This window comes from Cetorhinus maximus, chromosome 18 (genome assembly GCF_964194155.1).
Source record: "Cetorhinus maximus chromosome 18, sCetMax3.hap1.1, whole genome shotgun sequence".
In the NCBI taxonomy this organism is placed as follows: domain Eukaryota; kingdom Metazoa; phylum Chordata; class Chondrichthyes; order Lamniformes; family Cetorhinidae; genus Cetorhinus; species Cetorhinus maximus.
In genome coordinates, this window is record NC_135896.1 from 76,011,363 (window position 1) to 76,034,931 (window position 23,569).

Below are 23,569 nucleotides of genomic sequence, written 5' to 3' on the forward strand. Positions count from 1 at the left end.
TATTTTATATGCCTTTCCTCATTCTTCCTACCAAGATGCACTGCAGGAATTCACCAAGGCTCCTTCAACAGCACCTTCCAAACCCATGACCAAAACCATCTAGAAGGACAAGGGCAGCAAATAGATGGGAATTTTGAGGGAGCTTGAAGGTGAGTGCGGACAACGTGGTGCTGCTGCAAGGGGGGTGGACCTAGCTGAGGAGAAGATGGAAGAGCTATATGTCTCATCCCATGAGGAGGACGTCAAAGGGAATGATGATGATGAGATCCTCGAAGACGCGGATGCTGACAATAATGACATCGCACTGGCCAGGTCAGACAGGGGCGCTCGGGAGACCCTCATAGCTGTAAGATTCGTGGAGGATGAAGATGAGATGTAGTGAGGACAGTCCTGACATCCTCACCTTGCATCTGTGAACGTTTGATTCCTGTGTGGCTGATGGCAGCGCGCATAAGGATGTGAAGGGAGGATGCAGAAAAGATTAATGGGAATGGTTTCAGGGATGAGGAGCTCCAGTTACATGGATAGATTGGAGAAACCGGGGTTGTTCTCTTTACAGAAGAGAAGGTTGAGTGGAGAATTAACAGAGTTTTACAAAATCATGAGAAGTCTGGACAATGTAGATAGGGAGAAACCATTCCTATTAGTGAAAGGATTGAGAATCAGAGAACTTTGATTTAAGGTGCTCAGGCTCATGTGATGGAGACTTAGCAGAGGCCCTAGTAGTCGCAAGATTCCAGGAGGATGATCATGACATGCAGTGAGGACACGTTTTAGATCTTCACATTGCCTCTGTGAATATCTAATTCCTGTCTGGCTGAAGGTAGCTTGCTTGTGCTCTGTGATCAGGGTCATATCATGGAGAAGCACCTGTGAAACTTTAAATGCATCTGATCCTTTGTCAGCCTTCAGCACCTGAACCCTGGTCACAGATGCTGAAGAGATAGGGGGGCCAGCCCCACCTCAAAGATGCTGAGAGTACATAGAGAGAATGATGGAACTCTGTGGTGCCTGCCCGCGACATTCTGGCAGCAATGACAAGCACCTCTGATGTGTCCAGTGAGTGTGAAGCCAGACCATCACTTTGCTCTGAAGGTTACACACTGCACAGGGAAGAGGCCCTGGACTGAGACACCTGCCTTTATCTTGTGCAGGAACCAAGGTTTCACAACTGAGTGACAGGAACACTGCTCATCATAACGAGGAGTCATAGGCAAGGAGACATTCTGGGAGTTTATTTACAATAGTGAATCCTATGTACATGATTAACACCCATGCCCACACTGTGCAACTACATCTACTTAACTTTCCTAACCCTGCTGCTATGTCTTGGTGTTCCCCCGACAACCACAGTGGAAGTGGAGGCAGCCTGCTGACTGCTACACCCTGTTGTCTGTGATGACTTCGGTGTGCATCCCCTGGAGGGCCGAGACCTGGAGGGTCCCGGCCTGCTTTGGGTGTCCTGCTGTGAGCCAGCTGTACGCTCCTTGGCCAGTGGAGCTGGATCAGCGGGGGTCACAGGAAGAGAGGATTTGGATCAGTTGAACATTCCTGGAGTCATCTGGGTGGGTGGCCGAGGGGCATCGTGCTGCTGGTCCTCCACCCTGTGGGTGCCCGACGGCTCCTGGCTGACTCCTTTAGGAGAGGGGAATACTGGAGTGAGATCGAGCTATCCTGCACCTCTCTTGAGTTGACACTGTTGGAGGCCAAGTTGACGTCAATGATGGAGTTCAGCCCATGCAGCAGTGCAGGGCCGATGTCCTGGAGCAAGGTCTCCATGGCGGCTGCCATCCTGCCAATGTTGACCTCTGGAAATGGCATGCTGGCACTATCACCTTGCACTGAAGGCAGACAGAATGCTTGATCATCACTTGCAATCTGAGGTGTGCACCGGACATTCCTTCCTGATGTTCCCGTGATTGTCTTTGCAGCTTCACGAACTGATTGTCTTTGCAGCTTTACGAACTGATTGACGACTGAGTCCAGAGGCTCATCATCTGACTCGGACTCAGCAGATTCCTTGCCCCCAGCAGTCCTCTGAGTGCCAGCCACCAAGGATGTCCCTGCCTCCGCCTACTGTGGAACAGATTGTGCTCACCAGATTGTGACCCTTAGGCTGCTCTACATCTATGCCCCACCGAGGTGCGTGTTGCTGCGCTGGTGGAGGGTGCGGGTGAGCTCCGTGACAGGTCTTTAACGGTGCTGCCTTCAGGGTCCTCATCTGAGGTGCTCTTGGCACTGGGGTTGGGCTCAAGGTTGCCTGAGGGCAATGGGTCAGATGTGCCTAGGACAGAAAGTGGAGATTATTAGCGTTTGGCAGCCACGTTGAACACAGAACATTGGACTCAGAGTAGTGTTGAGAGGGGGATGATGTGGTGCAGGATCCTCACGTGCGTCTTCCCTGCTGACCTCACTGTCACCACAGGAACAGTCTGCATCCTGTCCGGACAGCTCCAATGCGCAACTCTTGAACAGAGTGAGGACCTTGATGTCCAGCACTCCACCCCCGATCTGGGACCTCTCCTGGTGATTGTGCGCAATCTTGTCCTGTATAAAGATAGATGGAGAGAATGTGAGCAGGGAGCACGCCAGACCAAATAAGAAGGATGCCAGACGTATGTGTGTGCTGAGTGGAGCCATGGACGGGTTGAGGAGGCAATCTCCAGAGGAAATGAGCCAGATGGAGATGTGAGGGTGTGTGTGAGAGGATGAATGGTGATGTCCTTTCAGCTGGCAGTGAGTGATATGCCAGTGAATATGTGATGGGCTTGTGAGTGGGTGATTTGAGATTGATGAGATGGTTTCTGTGCTGGGTTGTTGACCTCTTGTGTGCAGCATTGGCACTGACCACCTCTGCCACCACCTCCCAAGCCAGAGAGGTGAGACTGTTGGACCTCCTGTGGCCAGAGCGGGAGTAGAGGACATCGCGGTGGGCCTCCACGGCATCCAGAAGGCATCCCAGGGATGTGTCACTGAATCGGGGTGCTGCACTCTTCTTGGACTTTGGGCCAAGTCTTCACCGGAGCAGTCCTGGGCTGCAAACATTGACAACTGTGCATGTGGCTGCAGATTAAACATGGTGCCCAGCGTGAAGAAGCGGCGAAGCAATGGCGTGGCGGGCAAATCAGTGGCCAGGAGCCAGCGATCCAGCGTGTTTCCCATGACTGCATTATTTATGACGAGGGAAGAGGATGATACAGCACAAAAACCACCAGTACCCGTTACCCCACTTAGTGTGAATCTTAATTCTATCCATCCTCTCCAGCACTGCAATGTTCTCCTTAATCAATACTGCAAACCCCCTCCTTTCTTTCCTTCTCTATCTTTCCTGAACACCATGGGTGGAATTTTCCATCCCTGTTTGCTTCGGGCGTCATGGTGGGAGTGAGTGGACAATATGGCGGGAAGGTCAAAAATTGCTTTCACGCTGTCGTGAAACCAGTTGCGATTGTCCACTACGCCCGTCATGGCGGACTGCGTTTCCTGCTGCGGCACGTCAGGAATGTCATTTTAATACATCTGCATATCATTATAAGCCCTGCTTGCCAGACTATAAGACCAAAAGACGCAGAAGTAGAAGTAGGCCATTTGGCCCATCGAGTCTGCTCCGCCATTCAAAGAGATCATGGCTGATCTGATAATCCTCAACTCCACTTTCCTACCTTTTCCCCATAATCCCTTGATTCCTTTACTGATTAAAAATCTGTCTATCCCAGCCTTGAATATACTTAGTGGCCCAGCTCTACAGTTCTCTATGGTAAAGAATTCCACAGATTCACTACCCTCCGAGAGAAGAAATTCCTAATCTCTGTCTTAAATGGGCAACCACTTACTCTGAGATTATGCCCTCTGGTCCTAGACTCTCCCACAAGTGGAAACAACCTCTCAGCATTTACCCTGTCAAGCCCCCTAAGAATCTTATATGGTTCAATATGGTCACCTTTCATTCTTCTAAACTCTAATGTGTACAGGCCCAACCTACTCAACCTCTCCTCATAAGAAAATCCCTCCATACCCAGGATCAACCTAGTGAACCTTCTCTGGACTGCCTCCAATGCCAGTATATCCTTCCTTAGATAAGAGGACCAAAACTGTTCATAGTATTCTAGGGACAGAATTTTTCTCTTGTCGGGTGGGCGTGTGCCTGATGTTATGAGACAGCCTTTTGGTATGGCTGAGTTATTTAAAAATTCCAGAGGGAAACTTTAAACAACTGTCATAACCTATATTTTAAGTGGTATGCTCGAGATGCAACTCTAAATTCAGGAATCAGACCACCCGTTCTCAAGAGGTTTTATATTAAACTAAATGAAACGTTTTATTAAATTACAACACATTAAACACATACACATGGCTACAGATTACTACTATCATAACTTTTAACAAATTCCCAAACTAATCTGCATTAAGGCAACAGTAACCCATAGACTTAACCAGACACCAGGCAAAGCATTTTCACCTTATGAATTCAAAATGACGTTCCTCTCATTTTGGTTCCTGTGGAGACAGTTGTAGGCTTACAGCTACTTTGATCTTACATTGCCTCTGCCCTGTACACACAAAACTGCTGAAGTTATACCTAACACAGCTCATTGAATGTATATTCTAATTGTATCACCAGCCCCTTCTAACAATAAAACCCATTTCATAGTACCAATTTTATTAGTAATATAAACATTGCTTGGTCTCTGCTAGCTAGATGCCAGATTTCACTCGCTTTCTTGAATGCTCTATTCAAAAAATACAAATGTACTCTACCTCTCTTACATCTCAAAACTAGTACACATCAAAGCACCCAGACTAGCTGGCTTAAATCCAATTAAGACACACCCACAGACTAAACCTCTATTTTAAAAGAAAAATATTTTCCAATAATATTATATACATTAATAGCTTCATGACATCTGACCCGAACGAACATAAAATGATGCATGAAGATGTCGGGCGAGCGTCCTAACATCATCATGTACTCGCAGGATATTTCGGTCAGCGGGCGTGCGTGGGAGTCAGCAGTGTGCCCGCCAACAATTAAGCAGCCTATTAAGGCCCTAAATCAATTAATTGACTAGAACTTTTGGCTGCCTGTCCAACCGTTCTGTTGATGGGTAGGCGAAAAGGCCAAGCGACCTTTGCGTTTTTGGTGAAACCTCATCCACAGGCTGGATGAGGTTTCGACCAGTGATTTAAAAAAATAAAACCTTTTAACACTCACCATTTAACATGTCCCTGCTTATGTGACAGAGTCACATGAGGGGACAAGTTTTCATTATTTTTAATATCTTTATTTTGATGTTAAAAATCTTCAGCTCTCTGAGGCAGCTCTGTGCCTCAGGGAGCTTTTACTGTGCGCACTCGCGTGCATGCAGGAACTTCAGCGCTCACCCACCACCCAACCCCACCTCGGCAGTGCTGAGGCTCTGAGCGCGCCTTTTAATTGGCCAGCCAGTGTGAAATCGTGATCGAGGCCTGATCGCAGGCGGCAGTTGGCTTCGCGACCACTCCCGGGCCTGCCTGACGTGCCCACCCAATGAGGGCAAAATTCAGCCCTAGGTGTGGTCTAGCTAGTGTCTTGTATAGTTTTAGCAAGACTTCCCTATTTTTAAATTCCATTCTCTTTGAACTAAAGGCCAACATTCCATTTGCCTTCCCTGTTACCTGCTGAACCTATATGCTGGCTTTTTGTGATTCATGCACGAGGACCCCCAAATCCCTCTGTGCTGCAGCTTTCTGCAGTCTTTCTCCATTTAAATAATATCCAGCTGCTCTATATTTCCTGCCAAAGTGCAAAACCTCACACTTTCCCACATTATATTCCATCTGCCAAGTTTTTGCCCACTCACTTAGCCTGTCTATATCCCTCTGCGGACTCTTTGCGTCATCTTCACCACTTGCCTTCCCGCCTATTTTTGCGTCATCCACAAACTTGGCGATAATACATTCACTTCCCTCATCCAAGTCATTTATATTGTAAATAATTGTGGCCCCAGCACTTATCCCCGTTGCACGCCACTAGTTACAGGTTGCCATCCTGAAAATGCCCCCCCTTATCTCAACTTTCTGTCTTCCATTAGTTAGCCAATCCTCTATCCATGCTAACATATTACCCCCAACACCATGGGTTCTTATCTTATTAAGTAGCCTTATGCGTGGTACCTTATGAACGCCTTTTGGAAATCCAAATATATTACATTTACTGGTTCCCCTTTATCTGTCCTGCTTGTTACCTCCTCAAAGAATTCTAATAAATTTGTCAGGCATGATTTCCCCTTCATGAAGCCATGCTGACTCTGCTTGATTATATTATGCATTTCTAAATGCTCTGCTATTACATCCTTTGTAATAGACTCCAACATTTTCCCAATGACAGATGTTGAGTTAACTGGTCTATAATTACCTGATTTTTGTCTCCCTCCCTTTTTGAATAGGGGTGTTGCACTAGCTGTTTTCCAATCCTTTGGGACTTTTCCAGAATCTAAAGATTCTTGGAAGATTACTACCAGTGGATCCACTATCTCTGTAGCTAATTCCTTTAAAATCCTAGGATGCAACCCATCAGATCCAGTGGACCTATTGGCCTTTAGCCCCATCAGTTTCCTCGTACTTTTTCTCTGGTGATAATTATTGTATTTATTTCCTCCCCCACTTTTTCCCCTTGATTATTTAGTATTTTTGGAATGCTATTATCTTCTACTGTGAAGACTGATGCAAAGTATTTATTCAACTGCTCTGCCATTTCCTGGTTCCCCATCATTATTTCCCCAGCCTCATTCTCTAAGGGCCCATGTTCACTTTGGCCTCTCTCTTCCTTTTTATATATTTAAAGAAGCTCTTTCCGTATAAAAAACTGTCCGTTTTTATATTACTTGCTAGTTTACTCTCAAAGTTTGTTTTCTCCCTCTTTATTATCTTTTTGGTCATCTTTTGTTGGTTTTTAAAACTTTCGCAATCCTCTCACTTATTATGTGATTAGTTGTATGCTTTTTCTTTCAATATGACACTATCCTTAACTTCCTTGGTTAACATTGTTGGTTTATCCCCTTCTTCCTTGCTGGGATATATCTTTGTTGTGAGTCAGGAACTATTTTCTTAAACATCTGCCATTGTTCATCAACTGTTTTTTCTGCTAAACTCCTTTCACAGTCCACTCCAGCCAACTCGGCCCTTATTCCTTTGTAATTACCCTTATTTAGGTTTAGCACAGTTGTTTCTGACCCAAGTTTCTCACTCTCAAACTGAATGCTAAATTCTACCACGTTATGGTCACTGTTTCCTAGGGGATCTTTCATTCTGAGATCATTTATGAAACCTGCCTATATTCACATTACCAGATCCAAAATAGCCTGATCCCTGGTTGGATCCATAACACATTGTTCTCGGAAACTGTCCCGAATACACTCTATGAATTCTTGCTCATGGCAACCTCTGCCAATTTGATTTTCCCAATCTACATGAAGATTAAAGTCATCCATGATTAATGTACTGCCTTTTTCACATGCCCTCATTATTTCCTGATTTATTCTTTGTCCTACAGTATAGCTACTCTTAGGGGGCCTATAGACTACTCCCACCAGTGTCTTCTTCCCCTTGTTATTTTTTACCTCCATCCATATGGATTCTACATCTTCCGATCCAAGATCATTTTTTGTTATCGCACTTATTCCACCGCGTACTAATAAAGCTACCCCATCACCCTTTCCTTCCTGTCTGTGCTTTCAAAAAGTGACATACCCCTGAATATCTAGTTCCCAGCTTTGATCTCCTTATAATCATGTCCCTATAATGGCTATAAGATCATACCCATTAACTTCTATCTGTGCTATTAATTCATTTATTTTGTTCCAAATACTACATTTACTATGCATTTAAGTAAAGAGCCATTCATTTTGCCTTTTGACCATTCTTTCCCCCTTTGACAATATTTGCTGCTTTTTTTTAATGTTTGTACACTCTGTCCCTTCCTGACACACGCTGGACAACATTACCTAAATAGCTGCCCTGCAATGATGCCATATTCTTTTGTTTTGTAAGCTTATTTATCCCCTCTCCAGAACCCTCCTCCCTCTATTTAGCTTAAAGCCCTGTCTACAGCCCTAGTTATTCGATTCGCCAGGACACTGGTCCCAGCACAGTTCAAGTGAAGCCCGCCCCACCAGAACAGCTCCCTTCTACTCCGGTACTGATGCCAGTGCCCCATGAATTGAAACCCATTCCTCCCACACCAATTTTTGAGCCACGCATGTAACCCCTTGACTTTATTTACCCTATGTCAGTTTGCCTATGGTTTAGGTAACAATCCTAGCCAGGATCTTTAGGTCGGCAAGCAGGGGGCGGGGTCCGCTTGCCAACACGTAAAATGATGTGGGATGATGTCGGGTGGAATCCCTGACGTCACCCCATGTCATTTCAACTTTCAGGTCAGCGGGGGCACAGCCGAATCAGCTGTGCACCCACCGACCTGTCAACGGCCTATTGAGGCCATTGACAAACTCAGTAACATCATTAATGGACCTGCCCGTCCAACCTTAGGGTTGGCGGGTTGACCGGGAGCCCTGGTGGGCTTCATAAAAAGCATGAAACCTCATTCACGGGTGGGATGAGGTTTCATGAGGACTTTTAAAAATGTAATAAATGTTTGATTTAAAGTGCCCCAACTCATGAGGGGACATGTCAGGGACATTTTGTTTATGTACATTTACCATTTTTAAATTTGACGCTGATCTCCCTGAGGTAGCACTTAGCCTCAGGGAGATGAGTGTGCTCTTTCACGCATGCATGAAAGAGCGCACTCCCAGATGAGGGAATCACCCCCGCCCACACAGGAAGCGCATAGCTCTTCCTGGCGGACGTCAGCTGAGCGGGCCTTAATTGGCCCGCCCACATAAAATGGTGGCAGATCGGAGGCGCGCCTGCACGCGCCCGCTCCTGAACATCCCCCCCAACAGGGGGAAAATTCACCCCCTAAGATTATTACCTTGGAGGTTCTGCTTTTTAATTTAGCTCCTAACTGTTTAAATTCTTTCAGCAGAACCTCCTTTCTAGTCCTATCAATATCGTTGGTACCAACGTTGGTACCATCCCTCCCCACCCACTCCAAGTCCATCTCCTGAGGAGATGTCCTTAACCTTGGCACGGGGCAGGCAACCCAGCCTTTGGGACTAATGCTCATGGCTGCAGAGAACAGTACCTATCCCCCTAATTATACTGTCCCCTACCACTACTACGTTCCTACTTCCTCCCCCAACTTGAATGGCTCCCTGTACCACAGTGCCGTGGTTAGTTTGTTCATCCTCCCTGCAGCCCCCACTCTCATCCACACAGCTTGCAAGAACCTCGTAACTGTTGGACAATTGCAGGGGCTGAGTCTCCTCGAATGCTACCCTCTGCGTCCCAATACGTGCCTCATCTGCAGTCACACCCTCTTGTCCCTGATCACAGATCAAATTCATAATACCTAATCTTAGGGGTGTGACCGCCTCTTGGAGCAAAGTGTCCAGGTAACGTTCCCCCTCCCTGATGTGGCGCAATGTCTGCAGCTCAGACTCCAGCTCCTCAACTCAGACTCAAAGCTCCTTGAGCTGCAAACACTTACTACAGATGTGTTCGCTCTGGATCACCTTGGTGTCTAGCAGGTCCCACATGCTGCAGCAGCAGCACATCACCTATCCTTCCATCTATCGTAGTTTAATTAATTAATTAATTAATTACTCTAGTATCCCTGCTCTTTACACTTGAAGAAGCCCCACTCTTTACTTTATTGTAATTAATTATTTTTATATACCAGTATCGATCTTCTACTTAACAAGCTATTATTAAGAAAAAAAGACTGGAGACCTAAACACAAACTAAAGACTTTACTTTTACTTTAAAGACCAGAAATACTCACCAATCCTACTCACCAATCAGCTGCTTTCCCTGCACTCGTTGTGGTTCGTGATGTCACTCTGCTGCTGGTCTGACATGAACTCTCATCACTCTTTTTGAAATGATGTCTCCCTGCTCTCCCCGCTCTTTTTAAAGTGAACTCTCCGTGCTCTTTTTTTAAAATGCCGGAATCAGCCCCCCATGCTGGATCACCCGTGATTGTACGCTGATGTATTTCACATAAGCAACATGCACCTGGTGAGCTGCACTTCATTTGGAACGTTGAAGCTTGTTTGCCTACCTTGCTTCGGGCAGCACTCACAGTCATCAGCACTAGGCTTCACAGGCAGCACCACATCACTTTTAGAGGACTCACAGGCAGATCTCTACCTACCAGACCAGCAGTAAGGCGGTGGTTGCTTTTCAACAGCTGCAGAGCGAGTGCTGTGCTGGGGAAGGAGGGTATACACAGGGTGTGTGTGGGGGCACATGTTGATCTGTGCAAGTGGCCCCAAGATGGTGAGGGCTGAGGAGGCAGTCTCCAGAGGAGATGAGGCCAGATGGAGAGGTGAGGGTGTGTGTGAGAGAGTGAGTGGTGATGTCCCTTGAGCTGGCAGTGAGTGAGATGCCAGTGCATGTGTGATGGCTTTGTGTGTGTGTGAGTTTAGAGTGATGAGATGGTTGCCCGACCCTGGTGGCACGGATGAGACCATTCATCCTCTTTCTGAACTGGATGACCAACCTCTTGTATGCAGCATTGGCACTGACCACCACTGCCACCGTCTTCCAAGCTGGATTGATGAGATTGCTGGACCTGCTGTGGCCAGAGCAGGGATGGAGGAAATCATGGCGGGCCTCTGAAAGATGGGTCACTGAACTCTTCTTGGCTTTCAGGGCCATGTTTTCACTGGAGCAGTCCTGGGTTGCAAGCATTGAGAACTGTGTGCACTGCTGCAGTTTAGATAAGGCACCCAGAGTGAGGAAACAGAGAGGTAACGGTGTGGCGGGCGATTCAGAGGCCACCTGCCAGCCTGACGGCGTGCTTCCCATGGCTGCATAATTAATGAGGCGGGAAGTGGGTGATATGGCGTGAAAACCCGCCATTGCGGCTGGAGGATAAAATGTCCGTTTTCCTGCCCGCTACCGCAATTAGTACAAATCTGGGATGATCCTGCCCCTTGTATTCAGGAATATTTAGTACCAATCCTGCCCTATTTTGAGCCAGGTCTCTGTAATTACAGCCACATCATATTTCCACATGGCTATCTGCGTCTGCAGCTCACTAACCTTATTTACCACACTCCGCGCATTCATGCACCTGCACAGTAACTGTAAATTTAGATTTTAATACATTCTCTCTTACCCTGACTCCACCTAATTTTCTATTCTAGCGCTACCTGTCTCTCCCAATTCTCTGTGCACCTTAGTATTTCTCTCTGTTATTATGTCTTGGTTCCCACATCCCTGCTAAGTTAGTTTTAAACCTTGGCAGGTCTGGCAGCATCTGTGGAGAAAGAAACAGAGTTAACATTTTGAGTCCAAATGACTCTTCTTCAGAGCTAAAGAGAAGTAGAAATCTGATGGATTTTATATTGTTTAAGAGGGAGTGGAGCAGATGGAGAAAAATAGAAGGTCAGGGATGGGTGGGAGCTAAGGAGAAATTTGACAAAGATGTCATGGACACAAGACAATTGTAACAAGACTAAAAAGGGTGCTGATGGTAGCATAAAGGTAAAATAACAGAATGTGTTAATAGCAGAACAAGGGTCAGCGCTCTGTGAAAGCAAAACATAAAATCAAGTGACAGATGGCCCTGTTGATGGAATGGGTGGGGGGGGTGGCAGAGCTTAAGGTAAATAAATAAACAAAATAAATAAATAGATGGATGAAAAAGAGGTAAATATGGAGTATTTATATATGGTTTGAAATTGTTGAACTCAATGTTAAGTCTGGAAGGCTAATCAGAAGATGAGGTGCTGTTCCTCTAGTTTGCATTGGGCTTCACTGAACATTGCAGCAGGCCAAGGACGGGCATGTGGGCATGAGAGCAGGATGGTGTGTTGAAATGGCAAGCGACAGGGAGGTCTGGGTCATGCTTACTGACTGAGCGAAAGTGTTCTGCAAAGCGGTCACCCAGTCTGCATTTAGTCTCCCCAATGTCGAGGAGACCACATTGGGAGCAGCAAATGCAGTTGACCAAATTGAAGGAGGTACAAGTGAAGTGCTCCTTCGCCTGAAAGGAATGTCTGGGGCCTTGGACGATGCGGATGCAGTGGTAGGATCCCTCCCTCTGAGCCAGAAACTCTGGATTTGATTCCCATTCTGGGACTTAATGGCCATGTAAGGTGCATTCATAAAGAGGCCAAACAGGCTGCTTATCAACCTGTAGATTCTTCTAATACACCTATGGCAGGTGGTAAAAGTGGGAGGGTCTCTTGGCCACCCAAAACTGCAGAAGGCAATGATAAACCACTGTAGTACCTTACCAAACATAACTGTGAACTAAAACATGGAAGTCCATGGTCACCAATGCCCTTTTAAGGCATGGTACCTGAAGAAAGTGTGAAGTATGGTGAGATGCATTGTACTGTACAGCATGGTAAAGAATGGTGTGACCAGTGTTACGATTAGGTGATCACTCCTTGTTTGACTGTAATAGTTTTTAAAAAAAAGAATATGCGCGCCAATTCAGTGAATGTTTAACTGTTTACATACTGTGCCAGCAAAAGTCACACACAGACAAGTTTCCTTGAAAGTTTTTAAAAAGAAAAGAAAATAGTAATTATTGCACTTAACTGGGTCTAATAAAAATATTAACAACACTCCGACTTTCACACACACACAAACACACACAAGTAAGTTACAGAGTGGGAGGATAGGTCAAGCAGTCTTTTTAGAGTCCAATAAAAGTTAAAGGTCTTGTAGACTGACAACTTGGATGGTTTCAGGCTGAATTTGAGGGTCCCTCTGGATTTGGCGTCGAGATGATTTAAATATGTTGACAGATAATTTCTCTGTTTTTATGGTGTAGGTAGCAGCTGGTTCTTAAAACTTTGCCTGGGGTGGATGGATGGTCAATCAGCAGACAGGGCTCAAACTTACAAGCTGGCTGGAGAAAGTGTCCCACTCAGTGGTCCAGCCTTTTTGGCGTCTCTTCTGCTTCTGTTCTGTGGCCTGGAGAAAAGCAGTTTCATATACACAAAAGAGGGTTAGTTGGCTCATCACATGATCAGTTACCCAAAAATGGTCATGGCTAATGGATTCCAGGTCCATGGTTTACATGATTAGATTATGGCTGGATGAATTCCTTTCTCAGCCAGAGTTCATTGTCGGAGATGATTATGTCTAATGTTTCTTACCCTACCGAGTTGAGTACACAGGTGATTGTATGGATGCCTTGTGAATGGGTTAGGAGATAGCCCATCCACACTCCTTCAAGGTAATTGTTTCTGATGGAGTTTTCTAGACAGGTTGACTGCAATTTAATACTTTGTAATTTGTAAGATATCGTGATGCAAATGTTCACCCATCTTAGAAACTGCTGTTTCAAGTCACTGGAATACTCTTTTAGTCCTTTAAAACATAATCACTGGTTTTTGGCCACAAATACATAAGTCATTTTTGATATAAAGCATGGCTTTATAACACTAAGTACGAAACAGTGGTATATCGTAAGTTACAGTAAGACACAGTGAAGTATGGCAAGATAAGTGAGTTACGCTGAGGTGCACTGAGATATGGCAGGCTAATATACAATCTTTTTCTTTGTGTCTCTCTCTTTCTATCTTTCTATCTCTGTCACTTTCTCTTTCTCCCTCTCTCTTTGCCAGTCTCTTGCCTCAGTTGGATGAATGATGAATTATTAAATCAAGATCCCGTCTGTCCTCTCAGGTGGATATAAAAGATATAAAAGAAATGATTTAAAGAAGAACAGGAAGTTCTCCCTGGCATCCTGATCAATACCTATCCCTCAATGAATATCACCAGAAACAGATCTGGTGAATATCTGATTACTGCCTATGAAACCTTGCAGTGTGCAAACTGGGGCTGCTGTGTTTCCCACATTACCCCAGTAACTACACTTCAAAAGTATTTCATTAGTTCTAAAGTGCTTTGGGACATCCTGTGCTCATTAAAGGCACTATAGAAATGTAAGTTCTTCCTTGCTTTCTCTTTCCTCTTTCCACTCTTCTTGCTCACTGTGCCATCAATGCCAGAATCCATTGAAAACACAGCCAGACAACTCAATTCTCATGATAGCAGCAGTTTTCTAGAGTTCCCGAGACCAGATGTGAGCTGGCAATATTTAAGCCAATGTTGTGTTATTTTGTACCCTCAGGATACAGGGGTTGGATCACCAGTGGTTCTACGTATTGATTCCCATGGGCACTTTTTGTACTGGACCTATCAGAATAAGGTAAGGAGAATAATCAAAACTTCAATGGCCTAGAACTTGCACATTTCCCTCTCAATTTTCTCCACTCCTGGAAACAGGACGTGGCTATTCAGCCCCTTGAGCCTGTTCCACCATTCTACCATTATACCCTAATTGATCTGTACTCAATTCCATTCACCTGCCTTTGCTCCAGATCCCTTAATCCCTTTACCCAACAAAAATCTATCAACCTCAGCCTTGAAAGCTCCAATGGACACCCAGAATCTAAAGCTTTTAGGGGAAGAGAGTTCCAGATTTTCTTTCTGTGAAGAAGTGCTCCCTGATTTAATTCCTAAATAGGCTGGCTCTAGTTTTAAAATTATGCCACATTGTTCCAGACCCTCTCATCAAAGGAAATAGTTTTTCCATATTGAAGTGTTTTGCCATCTCAAACACTTCAGTTAGATCAGCCCCCCCATTTCCAACACTCAACTCCTGAAGGCAATGATACTCTGATGTTCGGGTTCCATAGATACTAATACTCTTTAGGGAATATTAGAGTATGTTGAAACAAAGATATAAAGGTGGGTTAAATTGAAACACATCTACCAAGAGTTAACCTGAGAAAAGGTGGGTTGGTTGGATTGAGAGATATGCTGAGATAGTGGGGTTGAGGGATAAGGTGAGATGGTGAGGGATATTGTGGGTAGGTGGGGTTGAGGGATATTATAGGTAGGTGAGGTTGAGGGATATTGTGGGTAGGTTGGGTTGAGGGATATTACGGGTAGGTGGAGACTGATGGGTGTAACCACTGATGGGTGAGATAGAGCCAGGCTCAGATCTCTGCTTTTTACACGTCTCTCTGGGGCCTGTGGTCTCTCTCTCTGGTCTCTGTGCTCTCAGAACGTGGGGTCTCTCTGCATCTGTGTATTCTCTGGGTCAGTGGTCTCTCTAGGGGCCTGTGGTCTCTCTTGGGGCCTGTGGTCTCTCAGGGCCTGTGGTCTCTCAGGGTCTGTGGTCTTTGTGGGCCTGTGGTAAACCTGTCAGTGTTACTGAGAGGCAAGTGTTAAAGAGACGATTGCATTCCATTTAACAATCGAAAGGGGAGCCGGTCCATATGGAATGAATCGTTGATCAGAAATGCAACTAAAACATTAAGGGACTACCCAGTGTGACAACAAACAGCAGGAAGGAGAGAGACTAATGCTGCTATTCACCAACCTCTATGCGTGGTCTGTTGGGGCAGTAATGGGCTACAAGTGATTCATGATCATCATCCACTCCTGTTTCTTTTTGCAGCATTTGGAATGCCTGGACATCACCGTGATCCATGACACAAGAATTGGAAAATATGCCAAAGTCCCAAAGGTAAGGTCTGAGACCTTGACAAGTGCTCTCCCACAAAGGAGCAGCTGCCTATTGGTTGGTGCTTCCCATTCTCCCTCCCTACACTTTGCTCACACTAAATGTACTCAAACACAATGGGAGATGAAGGAAGGGCTGCCGGAACTCTCCATTCTCAATATCTTTTTTTCAGAAGCCCACTGATTTACTCAGTCGAACCTCTTCCCCCTACCCTGCCATTCCCCATGCGTGACAATCTCACACCAATTCTTCAAGCTTCACCAACCTGGTGCCATTAGCAGAGCCTGGTGTGGCAGAGAATTACATTGAAATGGCAGGATGCAAATTGACCATTTAGCCCACCAGGTGGTGTTAGTGTTTACCTTCAATATGAGCACTATTCTAATCCCATGACCCAACCTGTCCACATATCCCTTTGTTCCCCTTTTGGTCAACCACTGATCTAATCCATTCTCAATCGTTGACACATTTCTGCAGCAATCACCAACTCCAGCAGCGAGTTCCCTGGGTGGAAAAGCTTCTCCTACTCGCTGAATATTCCACATTTAAACTTGTCCTCGGGCACTAATCCTCAATCTCTATAAACAATCAGCTTACTCCATCTATTCTCTCCCATCTATTGGGAATAATAAGGGAGAAGAGTGGGAGTCCTTCTTTCAGGAGCGAGTTAGAGGCTCGAATCATGGGATTCAGGGGTTTGAACGTACACCTGGAAGTGAAATACAGACTGGGATCTAATCAAGGAGTTAAGAGGATTCATATATAGAATAACAGATACCTGGAGTGAGTTAGACGATGAAACTAACCAAGGGGTTTGGCTAGTTTATAGATGGGGACTTGTGCCTAAATCGCAAGAGCTCCCATAGATTAGTCAAGCAAAAGCCTGACATAGTCATATTCACTAAACCATACCTTACAGCTTATGTCCCAAACTCCTCCATCACCATGCCTGGGTATATCCTGTCCCACCAGCAGGACAGATGCTGCAGAGGTGGCAGCACAATTGTATCCAGTCAGGCAGGAGTTATCCTGGGAGTCCTCACCATTGACTCCGGACCACATGATGCCTCATGGCATCAGGTCAAACATGGACAAGGATATCTCTTGCTGCTTACCACCTACTACACCCGCCCTGCATCCCCCACACCTCTCTTCCCTTCAGCTGTTGAATCAGTGCTTCTCCATGATGAACACCATATGGAAAAAGCCCTGGAGGGGCACAGAATACTCTCTGGTTGGGGGACAGCACTGAAGAATGTAACCAGGAGTGGCTCAGTTACACCATTACTGACTGAATCGACTGAGTCCTAAAGGACATATCATTCTCACTATCTACTTGTCGCAGATTCATCTGACCATGACAGTATAGGAAGAAGTGACCACAACACTACTGTTGAGGAGATGATGTCCCGCTTTACACTGAGGATACTGTCCTCAGAAGACCAGAATCAGATCAATCTGTGACCTTATTAAATGGCAGAGCAGGCTCAAGGGGCCAAATGGCCTACTCCTGCATCTATTTCTATGTTGTATTTTTATGTTCTTATGTAGTAGTATGTAGTATGTGTCATATTAGTCTTCAATCCATAGGAAGGGTACTGTGGCTTCAGAGAGGATATCAGCACAGATTCAGTAGGATGCTGCCTGGTATGAGAAATTATAAATAGCAATATAGATCTGAAATAATAAATTCACAGTAAAATAATGATGACTACGGAGCAATACAAATGGTTAAAATTATGAACAGATGGGACAAGATAGTTTGAAACAAACTATTTCCAGTAACAGAGTGGCCTAGAATGAGGGCCCGTAGATACAAGATTAAATTTAAGACATTTACAAATGAGAGCAGGAGAAACTTCCTCACAGAGTTGGGAGGCTATTGAACTCATTGCCAGGATTAGTGATTGAGGGGAAAACTATGTCAATATTCCAGATTCGATTGGATAGATGGATGAAGGAGGAGATAAAATAAATCTGGGGGCAAGGCAAATAAATGTGGCTAGAATTAGATGTTCAGGGTAAACACCAACACATGGAAGATATAGGATGTACGGCACTGAAAGATGGCGTTCAGCCGAACCAGTCCATGCTGGTGTTTATGCTCCACCTAAGCCTCCTCCCATCATTCCTCATCTAAATCTATGACCTTCTCTCTCATATGCTCGTCTAGCTTCTCCTTAACTGCAACTATGCTATTTTCTTCAACCACTCCCTGTATAGCGAGTTCCACATTCTCACCACCCTTTGAGTGAAGAAGTTTCTTCTGAAACACATGCTGGTTGAGATTAATAGCCTTTGAGGTTTTACAATTTGTGTATTTCAGTGCACTGAGGATCCCCCCAACCTCGAGGCTGTGTTGAGGTCCCCTGTGTGAAGGCTGTATCAAAGTCCCCTAGGGAGGCTATGTCAAGCTCCCCAAAAACAGGGAAGCTGTGTCGAGGCCCCTCCAACCTCAAGGAGCCTGTGTCGAGATCCCCTGGGAGGCTGTGTCAAGATCCCCAAATACAGCAAGGCTGTGTCAAGGGCTCCTGGGTAGACTGTATCAAATTCTCCCGGGGAGGCTGTGTCAAGATCCCCAGATACAGGGAGGCTGTGTCGAGGCCCCTCCAACCTCAAGGGAGCTGTGTCTAAGTCCCCTGGGACGCTGTGTCAAGATCCCCAAATACAGCAAGGCTGTGTCAAAGGCTCCTGGGGAGACTGTATCAAATTCTCCCGGGGAGGCTGTGTTGAGGCCCCTCCAACCTTAAGGGAGCTGTATCATGGTCCCCTGGGGAGGCTTTGTTGAGGCACCCAAATTCAGGGAGGCTTTGAAAAGGTCCCCTGTGGTGTGGGTGATAGGCGTTTGCCTCCATTTTTACTCATAAAAACTTGCATTTATATAGTGCTTTTCATGACCACCAAACGTCTCAAAGTGTTTTCCAGCCAAAGAAGTACTTTTGAAGTGTAGTTACTGTTGTAATGTAGGAAACTCAGCAGCCAATTTGTGCAAAGAGAGGTCCCACAACAGCAATTTGATAATAAGCCAAATAATCTGTTTTTGTGATGTTGATTGAGGAATAAATATTGAACGGGAAGAACACCCCTGGTCTTCTTCAAAATAATGCCATGGGATCTTTTACATCTATCTGAAAGGGTAGACAAGGCCTTGGTTTTCTGTCTGTCACCTGTGACAGTGCAGCAATCCCTCAGTGCTGCACTGGCCTTCATTTTTGTGTTTAAGCCCTGGAGTGGGACTTGAAGCCCAGATTCTTGTGATTCAGATGTGAGAGTGCTACCGACTGAGGCAGCTGTTGGATGACAGGATAAGCAATTTGTTTAACCAGAATGCAAAACCACTGTCCCTGAATGCACAGATCCACTGATCCATGGGATTAACAAATACAAAAAACATGCAAATACTACGAACTGACAGCCTGAAGCACTGACACAAGAACACGAAAGTTAGGAACAAGAGGAGGTCATTCGGCCTCTCAAGCTTGTCCCCGCCATTTGATAAGAACATGGCTGATCTAATTGTGATCTCAATTCCACTTTCTCTTGACTCCCTTGCTGGTCAAAAATCTAACTCAGCCTTGAACGTATTAATTGATCCAGCCTCCACTGCTCTCTGGGGAAGAGAATTCCACAGACTAAAAAAATTTCTCCTCATCTCAGTCTTAAATTCAAGAACATGCTAACAGTACAAACCACACAAAGGGAAAAGGTAGGCTGGAATCTGAACTCTGGGTATTGAAATTAACAACAGTAAATGGAAACAGTTAGGAACATAAGAAAGAGGGTCAGTCAATCAGTGCCTGTACAGGGGTCAGTCTTTATACACAGGGTGTTAGCTCCTGTAAACAGGATCAATCTTTGTGCACAGGGTCAGTCAGTCTCGGCATGTACATCAGTGGTGGAAGGAGTGAATGTTTAAGGTGGTGGATGGAGTGCTAATCAAGCAGGCTGCTTTGTCCTGGACGGTGTTGAGCTGCTTGAGTGTTGTTGGAGACGCAGTCATTTGGGCAAGTGGAAAATATTCTATCACAGTCCTGACTTAGGAGCTAGGCCTAGGACATTACCCTGCAGAACTCCAGCAGCGATGTCCTGGGACTGACATAATTGGCCACAACCATTTTCCTTTGTGCTAGCTTTGACTCCAACCAGTGGAGAATTTTCCTCATGGTTCCCATTGACTTCAGTTTTGCTAGATCTCCTTGATGCCACACTTGGTCAAATGCTGCCTTGTAGCTGGTGGACAGACTTTGGGGAGACAGGGGGTGAGTCACTCGCCTCAGAATTCTTAGCCTCTAATCTGGTCTTGTAGCCAGGGGATGTATATGGCTGGTTCAATTGAGTTTCTGGTCAATGGTAACTTCCAGGATGTTGATACTGGGGGATTCAGCGATGGTAATGCTATTGAATGTCAAGAGGAGATGGTTAGATTCTCTATTGTTGGGGATGGTTGCTCTTTTTGGAAATGGACATTGCCTGGCCATTGTGTGATGCAAATGTTACTGGTCACTTATCAGCCCAAGCCTGAATGTTGTTCATGTCTTACTGCATAGGGACACAGGCCGCCTCAGTTGCAAATGGTTCTGAATATTGTGCAATCATCAGTGAAAATCCCCACTTCTGACCTTATGATGGATAGCAGGTCATTGATGAAGCAGCTGAAGATAGTTGAGCCTATGACACTACCCTGAGGGATTCCTGCAGTGATATCCTGGGACTGAGATAATTGGCCACAACCATTTTCCTTTGTGCTAGGTATGATGCCAACAAATAGAGAATTTTCCCCATGATTCCTATTGACTTCAGTTTTCACACTCGATCAAATGCTGCCTTGATGTCAAGGGTAGTCATTCTCATTTCACCTCTGGAGTTCAGCTCTTTTGTCCCTGTTTGCACTGAGGCTGTAAAGAGGCCAGGAGCTGAGTGGTTGCACTGGTACATTCCTCAGTCCACTTTAGACCAGACCTGGTCACTGTCACCTTTGGGCAGTGCATACAATGGTGCTGCGATTTCTGCAAATTGAGAAATGAAACTGTTGATACCCCTCCAGCCCGAGGATGGAATGTAAGCCAGTCTTTGAGGTGGGCAGGGCCAGATGTTGGATGGTCTCAATCTTGTGTTGATCAGGGCTAATATCAGATGACCCGACTTGGACTCCCAAAAAGGTGACGTGGTCCTGTACCAGCTGTGCTTACACGAATGGACTAAGTCTGGCCTTCTTTAGTAACTGCAGCAGTTCCTTTAAGAGGGTTAAATTTTGGGGGCAGTCCTTAGTGGCAAAGAGGAGGTCATCGATGTACTGGAGTAGGCAGCCTGGTCATGAAAAGCCTTTCAATGCCCCAGCCATACGTTTATGGAAGATGGTGGGGGCATTGTGAAACCCTTGTGGCAAGCATGTCCAGGTATAGCCCTCGTCTTTGAAGGTAAAGGCAAACTTAAACTGGTCCGTCTGTTTTACTGGGACACTCCAAAAACCATTCGAAATTTCCAGGGTAGAGAAAAATGCTACCGCTGGGAATCTTGGAGAGTAGGATAGGGGTTTCCTGCACTACCGGGGTGTAAAACTGGGGTGATTGAGTTCAGTTTCTGATAATCGGTAATCAGACAGCAACTGCCAGTGATTTTTTAACTGGCCAAATTGGGGGGTTTGTGGTAACCGTGTCTTTGCGGACAGCACCCTGCCTTAATAATGACTCAATCGTAGCCCGGATATACAGTACGCTGTTGACTGGGTAGGAATACTGTTTCACAGGAGCATGTACCTGCCTGTTAATTTCCTCACGTCCAGTCATGCCTCCACATTCATGCTTGTCAGCTGGGAACGCACCTAGGACTGACTCGAGAATTGCCTGAACCTCAGGGTCATCTGAAGTGACCGGTTCGTACTCCCTAACTTTTTTGATCGCGAATACCGAATGCACACTAGACACCAAAGTCAGGAGTCCATTCAAGTTCCACCAGATATAATTATTGACATAATCAATTACGCTCTGTAACCCTTGAGCACGTCACTACCCAATAGGCCCCTGGCCGTCATGCATGGCCATATAAATCGGGGACAAAATTGTGACTCGGATCCCGTCTACGTTTAGTTTTATGGGAAGGAGCCCTGTATTGACGTCTGAGTGGAGTTGCCAAGCCCTGTTAAAGTTTGCGGTGGGCTCTTCCTGGTGTCCGGCTGGGGGTTGTGGATAATAGTGGAGGAGGAGCCGGAGTCGATTAGCATTAAATGCTGACAGCCTCTACCATCAACAGTATGGACTACCGGCCTCCCATGGCCATTGTATCGGACAGGGGAAACCTCCTCTCCCTGGGAGGCTGGTAGGAGTCACAGTGGAGGCTGTGTCACTGACCTGGACTGCTGAGACACTGCTGTGGCTGCCTGCCGAGTCCCATTTTCCAATCCTCATGGCCTCTAACGCGGCCTCCATCCTCTAGACGCTGTTCAACCGAGTCAGGACTCATCTGTACTGGAGGAGGAAGTGGAGGGAAGCAGAGCACGTTATTCTTGCCAGCCCCTGCCCCCGTACACCTACCACGGCAATCGCGGGCATGATTGCAATAAAAACAGCGAATTTGAATGCCCCTTCTTTGTATGGAGTTCTTAGGCAACGCAAACTTTTGGTTGGGTAAGGGGCTGTGGACAGCTGCTACCTTGGCTTTTGCGGGTGTTCGAGGAATGTTGTTACAGACTTGTCCCCAGACTGTGTTAGCATATTGGATCAACTTATCCCGGCCCACTGCTCTACTGTTATAAACCATCAAAGCACTACGAACTAATGACTGGAGCACTTTCAAGAAAAGGCTCTTGAAACTTGGGGAGTTACAGTATGCACCCTCATCATCCGAATCACCTCTCTCCTCTGACCGTGTCTTCTGGTAACAGTTATGAAACCTCTCTGCAAATACACCTGGGCTTTTGGTGGGGTTCTGTTTGAAACTAACTAGGACCTTGTGAAAATTAATGTTCTCCTCTCCTAGTGCCCTCTGTAGGTAACCATAATATACTGGTTCACCTCTAGCTTTAAGTCTAGGGAGCATGCAGCTAGGTGGATCTGTTAAAATCCTCCTTCTCTAACTCTGGGTGAGGCTTTAAAAAATACCCATTTTGACACTAGGAGAAGGAGGTCAAAACTCATATCCATTGTAATTCCCCAACTCTTCCCTCAAAGCCCTAGCTTACCCTGGGCTAAGGGGGTCTGTGCATGGTTGTGACCTCCTCCTCCTTAGACACGCTGGATTGTCATTCGCCATCCCCCTCTGCTCCTGTCTTTGCCCTGGCCTGGGTGACTATGCATACCAGCCTCACTGCATGGCGGTGGGGGAACAGAGCACAGGAGGCCGTGCTCTCAACAATCTCATTCCATCAAAAGCCCTGGTATTGGAGACAGCAGCCGCAGCTGCTTGCTGTTGACTGATCTGTGTCTGGAGTTGTCTGATTTTAGCTAAACAAGGGTCTGCATCAGGGGAGGCAAAGGCCCTCCTCCAGTCTCATTCTCTCAAAACCCTCCGCGCATCCTCTAGCTCTCCCTTCAACTCGGCAATCCCTGCTCGTAACTCAGTGTTTTGTTCCAGTATCTGCTCTATCAGCTTCTTTTTATAACGTGCCTCATCACGTGCCTCCTGTTATCACTGTAACTGAGTGTGTAAGCTGTCACATTTCTTTTGCAGCTTATTAACTTGTTCCCTTGACTCCTTATACTTTTTATTCGGCTGTAAGGCACACACATGTAAGCCAACTTATTTCAGACTGTTTTTATCCTAACTTTACTCTTCTGAACTTCTTTAGAAAGCTTTTCAAAAATAGGCTTGTAATCTCCCTTGCATTCCTCTACAAGTCCCAGTGCTTCTCTTGCTCCTGATGTGCCTGTTTTCACAGTCAGCCTCTCTATCTTTAGCATATGCCAATGCCAATGCCATTGTCATGTCTGGTTTCACTTAACAACTACCCACACATTTAACTACAATCTAAAA

The 23,569-nt window shown here is 45.8% G+C and overlaps 1 protein-coding gene across 1 annotated transcript in view; it reads left to right on the forward strand.

The window, feature by feature from the left end:
- Nucleotides 1–205: 205 nt before the first annotated feature.
- The window catches only part of LOC144693541 (1-phosphatidylinositol 4,5-bisphosphate phosphodiesterase beta-2-like), a 151,285-nt gene continuing 127,921 nt past the window's right edge, over nucleotides 206–23,569 (forward strand). The window contains exons 1-3 of the mRNA XM_078563385.1: nucleotides 206–346; nucleotides 14,201–14,278; nucleotides 15,536–15,604. Of these exons, the coding sequence (XP_078419511.1) occupies nucleotides 206–346; nucleotides 14,201–14,278; nucleotides 15,536–15,604 (288 nt within the window). The remainder of the gene's footprint in view (nucleotides 347–14,200; nucleotides 14,279–15,535; nucleotides 15,605–23,569) is intronic.